Source organism: Dendrobates tinctorius, unplaced genomic scaffold, assembly GCF_039654945.1.
Source record: "Dendrobates tinctorius isolate UK_male_01 unplaced genomic scaffold, ASM3965494v1 ptg000048l, whole genome shotgun sequence".
Taxonomy (NCBI): domain Eukaryota; kingdom Metazoa; phylum Chordata; class Amphibia; order Anura; family Dendrobatidae; genus Dendrobates; species Dendrobates tinctorius.
In genome coordinates, this window is record NW_027361716.1 from 18,574,157 (window position 1) to 18,586,809 (window position 12,653).

The following is a 12,653-nucleotide window of genomic DNA, read 5'->3' on the forward strand; positions in this document are numbered from 1 at the left end:
ACACCATCAAGTGTTTCTCAACGCAGTGATTCTAGAGCACTGCCCCCATCCCTTATGGGAAATATGCAAAACATGCAAAACAGAATCCGCGGAGACACCATCACATGTTTCTCCTCATTTTCACAGTCTTTTACTAGGCATTGCTCCTACCAGCCAGTTTCCTACTCCACACTGATGAGGGGCAATACCCCGAAACAGCTGTCTGTGGATGGATACCATGTTTTGGCATAGGTGGTTTCCTTCATTGGAGACTAACCTTCCCGTGGTTGTTCCTTCCCGGGGAAAGACCTGGCTGGTCATTGCTTGCGTTGAGAAACGTGATGGTGTCTCCGCGGCTTCTGTTTTGCATATTTCCCATAAGGGATGGGGGCAGTGCTCTAGAATCACTGCATTGAGAAACACGTGATGGTGTCTCCGCAGTGTTGGATGTTGATCTCCATGAGTTCATTCATCCTCATTTTCACAAATTTTAACATATGACTATCTCCTTCAGTACTCTGGGGTGTAATTCATCTGGACCTGGAGACTTGAATTCATTTAGGTTAGCTAAGTGTTTCCTCACTATCTTTCTATTTATAGATATCCTGGATTCTTCTATTCCCTTAATAGGACAGTGAAGAACAGTTGCTGTTACATTTCCTTTCTGAGAGAAAACAGATGCAAAATAGGAATTTAAAAGTTCAGCCTTCTCAACATCCTGTCTTACCATTTCATCATTTTCATCCTGTAAAAATCCTATAGCATCTTTGACTTTTCTTTTACTTTTGACATATCCCCAGAATCCTTTATTATTGCTTTTGACATCTCTTGCAAGCCTCAATTCATTGTCAGCTTTAGATAATCTGATTTGTGCCCTGCAGGTTCTGCAGACAGCATTATATTCTTCTTTAGATATGCCTCCCTCTTTCCATTTTATAAACATTTTTTTCTTCCTTTTTAGCATGTGCTTAAGTTCTGTGTTCATCCATCCTGGCTTCCTTAAATGCTTCCTATTCTTCCCTCTTTTCGGAATTGGTAACAATTGTGCTTTGAGAATTTCATTTTTCAAGATTTCCCATCCTTCCTGGACATTTTTGTCTTTAAGGATATCCAGCCATTGGATCCCTCCAATTCTCTTTCTGAATGCCTTAAAATCTGCCTTTCTGAAATCTAACCTTGACGTCTGAGTCTTCACAGGTCTTCCGCCTCTAGTTATCTAAAATTCTAAAATAGCATGGTCGCTTGTTATGAATGAGTCACCGTAGGTGGCAAAAACAGAAATGCTAGCTAAGTCCAGAAAATCAGAGAAGTTGGCAGCTATCGGATTGCAGACCCCTGAACCTATCAACAACAACTAGCAGTAGCCGTGGGGGGTTCCTACGGTGCCCTAGACCCCTCGATCACAGCCGGAGAACTACAGAGCCTAAAGACAGAAAGGGAAATCTAAACTGCCCCAGAGCAGACCCCAAAGCAATAGGCAGCCCCCAACATATAATGACGGTGAAGCAAGAAGAAAAAACACCAACACAGATAGAAAGATAGACTGAGCAAATGATGGGGCCCAAGCTAACTAGATAGGACAGGATAGAAAAGCTGCTGTCTGCAATCCGCCAAAAACCCTATCAACACAAGAGCCAACAGACTGACAGGGAAAAAGGCCCTGAAGACGCTAGGCTTCAAAAAGACTATGTCAGTACTCAGGTATTTTCTGAAGACAGATCAAAAAGACACAAAGGAATTCAGCTCACCCCAGCAGGGAATGGCAGAATCCAGAAAAGCAAGGCAAAATAAAACCAAAACACAAATGCAAAAAGCAAGGCAGAAAACTTAGCTTTTGAGGAGCAGGAATCAGACTGGTCTCCTAGAATCCCTCAGAAATCACCAGCGAGGCAGAAGGGCGTCAGCTGCCTTATATCCAGTCAGCAACTCCCGTCACCCAGTCATCCTCCACCAGCTCAGGTGTTTGGCAATCAGCCTCACTACCTTCCTTCACCAGAAGAGGGAGTTCTTCAGACCTCAATGGTGAAGGGGAAAATGAACTCATAACAGTCGCTACCTCCTAGGGTCCCAGCCACTTTTACCTCCTCAACCATTTCCTCCTTGTTTATAAGGATTAGATCCAAGGTAGCAGTTCCCCTTGTTTTCTCCCCTACCTTTTGGAAGATAAAGTTGTCAGCAAGAGAGGATAAGAATTTCCTTGACCTGTTAGTTTTGCCTGAGAGAGATTCCCAACAAATGTCTGGATAGTTGAAATCTCCCATGACAACTATGTCATATTTTTTGGAGAACTTGGCCATTTGATGCATAAAGAGTTCATCCATATCTTCAGCTTGCACAGGCGGCCTGTAGTAAATGCCTACGATGGTGTCCTTTCCATTGTTCTGTCCTTGTATTCTTACCCAAACAGTTTTCACAGAACTCCCAGTCTCTGAAGCTTCAATCTCTGTGCAGATATACAGTACGCGTTTCTAACATACAATGCGACACCTCCTCATTTATCAAGTCTGTTTCTTGCAAATAAGTTGTATCCTTCTAGTCTTGTATTCCAATCATGTGTATTGTCCCACCAAGTTTCAGTGATTCCAATGACATCATATTTATTTTCCTGTGTTAGTAGTTCCAATTCTCCTTGTTTGTTGCCCATGCTTTGTGCATTAGTATAGAAACATTTTAGTTTGTGATTGGTTTCTCTTTCTCCAATATTTTTATTAATTAGATTCTTTTGTCTTTGTTCTTCCTTTCCACTTCTAATAGCAGAGTTCTCAATAGCATTTGTCAGGTGTATGGCTTTTTCTGGTCTTTTGCTTCCCTTCCCATGTTGTTCTAGTTTAAAGCTCTCCTTACAAGTGTAGCAAGGTGACTTCCAAATACATGTTTTCCAGTCTTCGTAAGGTGCACCCCATCTCTAGCAAGTAGTCCATCGTAAAGGTAATTCACTCCGTGATCCATAAATCCAAATCGTTGCTGACGGCACCATCGACGTAGCCAGTTGTTCACCTGCAGAATCTTATTCCACCTCCTTGTTCCATGGCCATCCACTGGGAGGATGGAAGAGAAGACCACCTGCGCTCCCAGTTCTTTCACTTTCTTGCCTAAGTCTTCAAAGTCTCTGCAGATGGTTTCCAGGTCGTTTCTTGCGGTGTCATTTGTCCCCACATGTAGTAGCAGGAATGGGTAGTCATCCGTAGGTCTGAAGAGTCCTGATATCCTGTCAGACACATCTTTAATTTTTGCACCTGGAAGGCAGCACATTTCTCTTGAAGTTATATCCGGTCTGCAGATAGCGGCCTCTGTTCCTCTCAACAGGGAATCCCCCATGTTCCTAGATGTTATCCTCTCTTTTCTCTTAGCAAATACCCAGAAGGGGAGGAGAGGAGTGACACCACACCCATGTCAGCAGATTCTGCCCATAATTACTGCAGGGCAGTAATGTGAGCTAGTTGTACACTAGGTTTTTGTGCCAAATTTCAGTCGCTGCTCCCCCTAGTGTTAAGAAGTGGAAATGCCAAACTTTTTAAAATTATTTTTCATATTTTACAAAATTAAAAACAAATGATAATTTCAATTGCTGAAAAAAATTTTTTGGATTGCACCTTCCGTTTAACCAGTTCTTTCACTGCAGGTATCACTGGAAATGTCCGCTTTTTCTTTTGAGAGAAGCCTGCGAACATGAGATCCTGTGCTGTTTTGGGTTCTCTGGTATCAGCTAACCCCATAGTTGCCCAGACTGATTTAACTAGATTAATGCTGTCGATCGGGAAACAAGTGCGTTTTTCCTCCTCCGAGTATGATGACTCGTGAGGAATCTGAGCCGAGCTTGCCACTCTCGGAGGATGATAGTCCCTGCTGGGTCTCTGCTTTCTGACCTTGCTTGAGCAAAGCGCCTGAAACTTTTCCTCCGTTCTGACCGAGGACTCCTATTGTAGGGTATGCCCCATAAAGACCTGACAAAGCTTTTTGGGGTAACCGCCAGGAAGGGGCTGAGAACAGAGGGCACTTTCCTTATGTTTTGATTTTCCGGTCTTTTTAACCTGAAGGGGTATACAGAAAGGGGCCATCAGCTTAATAGGTGTGGTTGTTAACACTCACCCAGTGAAGCTTGTCCTTATGGTACTGGATGCGGAGGCCACCCCCGACGCTGCTTCCACCGCTGGAGCTCTGCCGTTCCCGCAGAAACCGCACAGGCGGCATCACAGCCCAGGTATCCTCTTCACCTTTTTCTCTACAGGTTCCCTTATGAACAGGAAACCAACTGAGGGAGCGAGGGGGACCGCCCCTTTTATCGCTGTAGGTTTCCTGTTCCTAGGTGCGGATCCCCTCTCAGTGGGTGCTGTCGTGGCGAAGAGAAAACTGATTTTTCTTATCTTTCAGGTTAGAACAAGGGCTTTTCTACAGTATTCTAGAATGCTGCAGATACAGTGGCATGCAAAAGTTTAGGCACCCCTGGTCAAAATTACAGTTATTGTGAACAGTTAAGCAAGTTGAAGATAAAATGATCTCTAAAAAGGCCTAAAGTTAAAGATGACACATTTGTTTTGTATTTCAGGCTAAAAAGTAATACACATTGTCATTTTTTCACATTTTAAAAATTACAAAAAGAAAAATGGCCGATGCTAAAGTTTGGGCACCTTTGGAGATTTGTGTGCTCAGATAACTTTGACCAAGGTTTCAGACCTTAATTAGCCTGTAAGGGATATGGCTTGTTCACCCTCAATGTTAGGAAAGGCCAGCTGATGCAGATTCCACAGGTTTAGAAACACATAGCCTCCTCTAACCTTGTGCGAAAAAACAGCCACCATGGGTTCTTTTAAGCAGCTGCCTAGCACTCTGAAAATGAAAATGGTGGAGGCCCACAAAGCAGGAGAAGGCTATAAGAAGATACACTCACTGGCCACTTTATTAGGTACACCTGTCCAACTGTGTGTTAAGACTTAATTTCTAATCAGCCAATCACATGGCGGCAACTCAGTGCATTTAGGCATGTAGACATGGTCAAGACAATCTCCTGCAGTTCAAACCGAGCATCAGTATGGGGAAGAAAGGTGATTTGAGTGCCTTTGAACGTGGCATGATTGTTGGTGCCAGAAGGGCTGGTCTGAGAATTTCAGAAACTGCTGATCTACTGGGATTTTCACGCACAACCATCTCTAGGGTTTACAGAGAATGGTCCGAAAAAGAAAAAAAATCCAGTGAGCGGCAGTTCTGTGGCCGGAAATGCCATGTTGATGCCAGAGGTCAGAGGAGAATGGGCAGACTGGTTCGAGCTGATAGAAAGGCAACAGTGACTCAAATTGCCACCCGTTACAACCAAGGTAGGCAGAAGAGCATCTCTGAATGCACAGTGCGTCGAACTTTGAGGCAGATGGGCTACAGCAGCAGAAGACCACACTGGGTACCACTCCTCTCAGCTAAGAACAGGAAACTGATCAGCAACACACAATTAAATGACCTTCCAGGCTCTAGTATACAGGAACAGATTTCAAAACTCCCAATCATTACTCAGTTTAACATGGGTTACAATAAGTTTGCCAAAATTATACGCAAACATTGGCCAATCCTTCAGAAGGATAAAGTGATTGGGGAATTTCTCCCTAGCAACCCTAGATTTGTATCCCTGGAAGGCCCTCAATCAAGGCAATACAGGCTTTTTACCATGTGGAGGGTGTTTTGGGTGTATGAACACCTCTTTTAAAAAGATACGCCAATTGACCTTTTCTAACTCCAGTGGCACGATGGAGTTTAATATCACAGAGAACATATCCTGTTTTTCCAGGGGGGTTATATATTGCATTAGATGCCCATGTAACAAATTGTATGTGGGCCGCATCAAACGTCGTTTGATGGATCGCATCAAAGAACACTTTTCTAACATTCGTAAAGGCTTTATAGGACACCCTCTCTCACGCCATTTTAAAGACAAACATAGCCAATCTTTGAAAGGCGTTCACTTTTGCGGCATTCAGGTGGTCCATTATAACCAGAGAGGGGGTGATTTCCTCAAGGCAATGTCTAGAGCAGAGTCCTATTGGATATTCTCCTTGGACAGTTTGGCCCCAAAAGGCCTGAATCACGAACTGGAAATATATGCCTTCTAATATGATTGTAGACAAATGAATACATATGGATGCTTACATTAGAGGTTTCATGTACCTATTAATTATTTTTAACCAGTTCTTTCACACTTATTCTAATTTTTATTACTATTCAAACTGGATTTTTACTATATCTATAAGGGGTATTTATATACAAGTAATTTTAATCATTATCCTCACTAGTTATACTAAGATTTGGTATGCAATAGAACAGCGTTTATAACCAATATCAGTAGTGTGAAATGCATACATAGAGGTTGTTTATGACTGTTTTTATCAGCCATATATACATTATGTGGTTTTATAAATATTTTTTTTTTTTTTTTTTAGGATAGATGCATTTGCCTTCCCCTACCATATTCTCTATATTCATATTTTCAATGTCTGCTTTTTGTATGAGTATTCGCGGTAGGTGGAGCATATTTTATTTTTACGCGCATAGTTTTTCTTCATATTTATATTTGTATTCGATTTTATTCATATTAAAATGTTAAAAAATTTATCAGCATAATAAAGTTATAGTTTTTAACATTCCTTATTATTCTCAATATTACAACCCATTTTTGTGAGGTATACGCTATGGCTATTCTTTTCTCTTTCTTTTTAAATGTATGATATGATCTTAATCATTAATTAGCCTTCTACTGGGAGGGCGGGGGTGAGTGTTCAATCCAAGAGTTAAACAGGTGTTTGAACATATACACACTATATATGACAGCTATACTGGGTGAGCAGTAACCCTGATGAAGCACGTTTTGCTTTGAAACGCGTAGGTTTTTGGCCCCAGCTAGGCTCCGTAGCCTCAGCCTGTGACGTCACACGCTGTCAATGCAGGACAGTGTCGGCCCCCCTCAGCTGTGCATCCAGGACGCTACCGGCCGGAGCTATCCTGGCTCTGCCCAGCTCTCTTCATTACTTGCACCCCAGTCAGCTAGTTCATTCACTTCATCCTCCCAGCTTCTCACCTGGTTTTCCAGCATTTCTGTGGATCATTCACTGGGATCAGCACAGCACCTTCATTCAGCAGAGCTAGGGTAAGTTTGTACAAGTCCTTTACCATTCATCAGTGTATCTTGCTGTGGCAGATTTTCATCTCCTGCACGCTTGGCTTATGTGTGAAAGGCAGGACTTTCACTTTTACGTTATCATCTGTGAATCCTCCTGTGAGCGCGGTGCCTTCCTCTATTTACTTAAAATAAAACTCTTTGGTCGCAATGATCAAAGGTATGTGCAGAGAAAAAATTGCATAGAATTTCAGGAAAAGAACGTCTCTCTAACCATTAAGCATGGGGATGGATCAATCATGCTTTGGAGTTGTGCTGCAGACAATGGCACAGGGAACATTTCACAGGTAGAGGGAAGAATGGAGTCAATGAAATTTCAACAAATTCTTGATGCAAACATAACACCATGTGTAAAAAAAAGCTGAATTTGAAAACAGGATGGCTTCTACAAATGGATAATGATCACACACATCAAAATCCACAATAGACCACCTCAAAAGGCGATAGCTAGAGATTTTTTAATGGCCCTCACAGTCCCCCGATTCGATCATCATTGAAAATCTGTGGCTAGTCCTCAAAACAGCAGTGCATGCAAGACGACCCAGGAATCTCACAGAAATGGAAGAATTTTCCAAGGAAGAATGGATATCAAACAAGAATTGAAAGACTCTTGGCTGGCTACTAAAAGCGTTTAGAAGCGGTGATATTTTAAAAGGGAGTGCTACCAGGTACTAACTATGCAGGGTGCCCAAACTTTTGCATTGGCCTATTTTCCTTATTGTAATTTTTAAAATGTAAAAAATGACAATATATAATTTTTTTGGCCTAAAATACAGAGAAAATGTGTCATCTTTAACTTTAGCCCTTTTAGAGATCATTCCATCTTCAACTTGCTTAACTGGTCACAATAACAGTAATTTTGACCAGGGGTGCCCAAACTTTTAAATGCCACTGTAAGCCCCGAGAGGCAGCGGCCGCAGCTTATAGCTGAAAAACGTGGCGACAGGTTCCCTTTAACGTAGTACACCGCGTTCCAAATTATAGAAATTGAATTTGTGTTTCATAAAAATGTGTTTTCTTTATTTTTCAAATAAACTTATGGATGGTACTCTGTGTCTCATCTGGGTCTTGGGATCCCTGAAATCAATCTCAAACACCTGTGATAATTAGTGGGTCAAAGTGGACTAATATTGACCGCCAGCTTGTGTGTATGCACACACGTTAAGTATTTGTTGCATCACTCCTGAAGAAGTCCTCGAGACCCTCGAGACTTTGAAACGCGTAGAGAAAGAAAAGAAGCCATCACTTTCAGCTATACTGTTGGATCGCGATTTGTACAGCAGCGCGGGTTTTTCACCACGAATCTGTCCAGTTTGAATACTAAGTATTTGTTGCAGACACTTCTGCATCAGAATTAGGTCTCTCCGCTGGGAAAATGCTGCATAAAAACCGCATTATGCTTAGGTTTTTTTCACAGTCATTAGAATAGGTGAAAAATGCTGCAGATTTGCAACGGCTTCAAATCTGCAAGGAAAAACCATGCAACAAGTGCATGAGAATTCCATAATCTCACACAGTTTTCTGGTTCCGGGAAATGCAGATTTTCTGGGGTGACAAAACTTCACTAAAAAACATGGCTGAAGTGCAGCAAATACATAATGTGTGCACATCCTCTACTACAGTACATACCTCAGCGAGTAGTGGGATATCCCACTTAACTAAAAGAAGGAGTGATTTACTAAACTAATCGGGGTCTGCTAGTTGCACTCCTAGGCTTGGTCTGTAGGAAGTGGTATTCCATGTCGGTGCGGTTATTGCCCCAACTCTTAGGAGAGAAAGGATTCCTAGCTATTTATTATAGCTCATTGGAGGGTCATACCCAGAAGTCACTGGGTTACTTGTTAAAGTGATCTACGTTTATAATTATAAATTATAAGCCAAGTTCATGGAATAGCAGGGGAATGCAATACATGGCTCTAAAAGATTTGCTGTGAGTACATTAGACTGGCGGGAGGGCTACAGCAACCACATCTGTTGTATTGTCTTACAAATCCTAGAATGGTAGAGTTGGAAGGGACCTCCTGGGTCATCTGGTCCAACCCCCTGCTCAAAGCAGGATTCGCTAAATCATCCCAGTCAGATGTCTGTCCAGCCTCTGTTTGAAGACTTCCATTGAAGGAGAACTCACCACTTCTCGTGGCAGCCTGTTCCACTCATTGATCACTCTAACTGTCAAAAAGTTTTTTCTAATATCTAATCTGTCTCCTCCCATTGAGTTTCATCCCATTGCTTCTAGTCTTTCCTTGTGCAAATGAGAAAGACTAGATGTTGGATGTGATGGAGGATGTAGTGTGTTAGTGTATAAGGAGATCTCATTCATCAAATAATCCAAGGTAGAAATGAAGGCAGGTATGTAGGGATTAGTGATGAGCGAGTATACTCGCTGCTTGGGTGTCCTCCGAGTATTTTGGCTTGCTAGGAGATTTAGTTTTCGTCGCCTCAGCTGCATGATTTGTGGCTGCTAGACAGCCTGAGTACATGTGGGAATCCCCTAACAAACAGGCATTCCCCACATGTATTCAGGCTGTCCAGCAGCCACAAATCATGCAGCTGAGTCGACCCAAACGAAATCTCCGAGCACTCCAAAATACTCGGAGGACACCCGAGCAACGAGTATACTCTCTCATCACTAGTAGGGATGCATTTTCAATTGTAATCTGTAGAATTGTAATCTCTATCGCCCTCCATACTCTAGCTTAGCTAGCCAAACAATGGAATTTGCCAATAATGCTACAGATGCTCTGGTAAAGGGAAATACTATTAATCCATGGTGATCCAAGTTTTCAAAAAGTCTGATACAACAGAAAGATCAACTCTTTGGGAGATTTATTGGAGAAGTAGGTTGATCGGACGTGCAGACATCTTGGTGTACAAAGTCTTGTGCAAATTTCACTTTCTTGTATCGACTTGTCCTTATGGAATTCAAACATGATATTATATGTATCTCAGGATGTAGGCCTAAGGCATAGACTAAAGCATGCATCTACTCTATGCTCCATAGTGTGCAATCACAACCTGCTCTTGCTAAAACTTGGATCCAATGAATATTAACCCCATACAGACCACAGAACATCATTTTGCATCATATGGGCACTATGGGTGTATGGAAGCAACTGATGCAACTTTGGGGTGCTGCTGGGTCATCATGGCAACCAGGGTCTGATCAAGACCCCCCCCCCACGTTAATCCTCTTATAACTCACAGCAAAGAGCTGGGCTTCATGGAAGACCATTAATTTAGCTATATACTAGTATAAGTTTAAATAACCCTTTTCCCAGTTAAAGAAATATAAAAATTAGGAATATTTAGTAACATCATAATCATAAAAGTCCAATCAAAACATAACATGATTTAACCTCTACAGTAAACAGCAGAAAGAAAAAAAGCTAAATACCAGAACTGCAGTTTTTGGTTTCTGCAACCCCCCCCCCCCCAAAAAAAATAAATAAATAAATAAAAAGCGATCCAAACATTTCATGTACCCCAAAGTGATATCAGCAACAAAAGTTAGTTCAGTGCAACAAAAAAAGAAGAACTTTTTTAAACACAAAGGCAAAAATAAATCAGTCCATGAAGACAATAATACAATCATTGCATTTTATTCAAAATTATTATTAAACGGATGGAGTCTCCGATCAGTCTCTCCATGTTAATAAGATACATAATTTATAGTACAAAACCACCCCAAAACAGAACATGAGCTTTGTGCAATCGACCTGTGATAATGCAAGTATTTTATCCTACTGTGCAAATAAGAAAAGCATTGTCCAGCACATGCCAGAAGGAACGTACAATGGATCTGGGCATACAGCTGCGGGGTCACAGACAGCGATTACTGCCAGGTCAACAAGAGCAGATCAAAGCTTTATTGTCAGGGAACAGCTTCAAGTGTGTCATGCTCCTGTCCCACACAGGGATATTGTGATTCCCAGTAGTAATAGTGTTATCCTCTTCCCTACTAAACATAAATAGAGATACCGGCCATCAGTGAGTCCTGCACTGTACGGCCAATCGGTATCACAACAATGAAACTAGTTTATTAGTAAAATCTAAGTGTTTTTCCGCTTTCTTTTTTCGAACATGTTCTATAGCACCAAATGTAACGGCTCTGTAATGAGTGACGTCTTCATCCAATCCATTATCCAAGCACAGTAAAACAGTAAGTAGTTGTCACTGACACAAAGGTTTTGTAGACTGTTCTTCTCATGGTCTAATAGTATGTTCTGCTGGAGCCTGTAATGCGCATGTATTTACCTTCACGGTCTACTTCTGTGCGCGACAGTCAACCTTAAGGTTTCTTTCTGGGAGAAGAAAGCCATGCAACAACAGCAAAAATTCTGATTGTCGCAATTAATCACATGGAGCCCAAGCAATATTGGAGCCTGGCACTATAGACCAGCATGAACCAACCACAACCAGAAGACCCCCCACCCCATACCACTGTTAATCTTAGGCCGGGATCACACATGCGAGAAACACGGCCGAGTCTCGAATGTTAATACCCGGCACTCAGGAGTGGAGCGTGTGGCTCCATATATTGCTATGTGGCCGCACACTCCGTTCCGAATGCCGGGTATTAACATGCGAGCCTCGGCCGTGTTTCTCGCATGTGTGATCCCGGCCTAAGGCAAAATATGGGTGTATTGGTTGTTCAAGTATACATATGTGTAGAAAGGTGCATGGTGTAGATGCAACCATCAAGGGTCAAAAACAGGCAAGAGGGGGCATATTACTTTTCTATAGTGTCCAACCCCTCCCCCCAGTGTTTGTCTAGGAGTAGGAACAAAATATCACCAAAATGCCGGTTTGGAAGTGAGGAAGGGTTGAGCGTCTCTGTGCAGTATAAGGTATAAGACTACTTACATTTTAGAACATCATTTCCTTCGAACTAAAAATTGTGCACCAGGAGGGCTACCTCTGACCACTCAAGAAGCCAACAAACTGCTTTTCAATAATGTGGATGGTGAATGTGTATATAGTTTGGGTTAAAGTGATATATGACTAACACTTAATTCCTGGATCTGGCAAGCTCCCTGACAGGCCAACGGGGCCATTCTGGACGTAGGCCGGCTGCATCAATGGTTAGGAGGATGAAGGTATGCTGCTCTTTAGTGCCAGGCTGAATCGCTAGAGTGATACTAGGTTAATAGTTTTTATAAAACCTCTGTCTATAATGTGTCACTGTGTTTACTGAACACAAGCATCCAGCGTTCTCCATGTCTTTAGCCAAATCCCACTACACCCAAAATCGCAGACTAAAAACTTGAGGACGACACAGGCTGCTCCTATTCATGCCTAGAAGTCCATCAGAATCAGCCTTCTTGACATGAGAATTGGAGATGGGAAGGTCGGTCAAGGCATGGAAGCTGCTGATGTGTTGTGAGATGCCCAGTTGGGGAAAGTGTTCAGGTCAAACATGGGAACACCCCAAGTGTAAAGTCCAAACCACAATGCCATCATGCTGATTAGGTTTGTCCCCAGTCCTGCCTTTATCTGTGGATGAGGAGAAGCATAGAAA

The 12,653-nt window shown here is 42.2% G+C and overlaps 1 protein-coding gene across 3 annotated transcripts in view; it reads right to left on the minus strand.

Annotated features, from left to right (window-relative positions):
- Positions 1-10,718: 10,718 nt before the first annotated feature.
- The window catches only part of LOC141090243 (solute carrier family 13 member 1-like), a 113,466-nt gene continuing 111,531 nt past the window's right edge, over positions 10,719-12,653 (minus strand). For all 3 annotated transcript variants that reach the window (XM_073576327.1, XM_073576326.1, XM_073576328.1), the window contains exon 16: positions 10,719-12,628. In XM_073576327.1, coding sequence (XP_073432428.1) covers positions 12,488-12,628 — 141 coding nt within the window. In that variant the 3' untranslated portion in view covers positions 10,719-12,487. The remainder of the gene's footprint in view (positions 12,629-12,653) is intronic.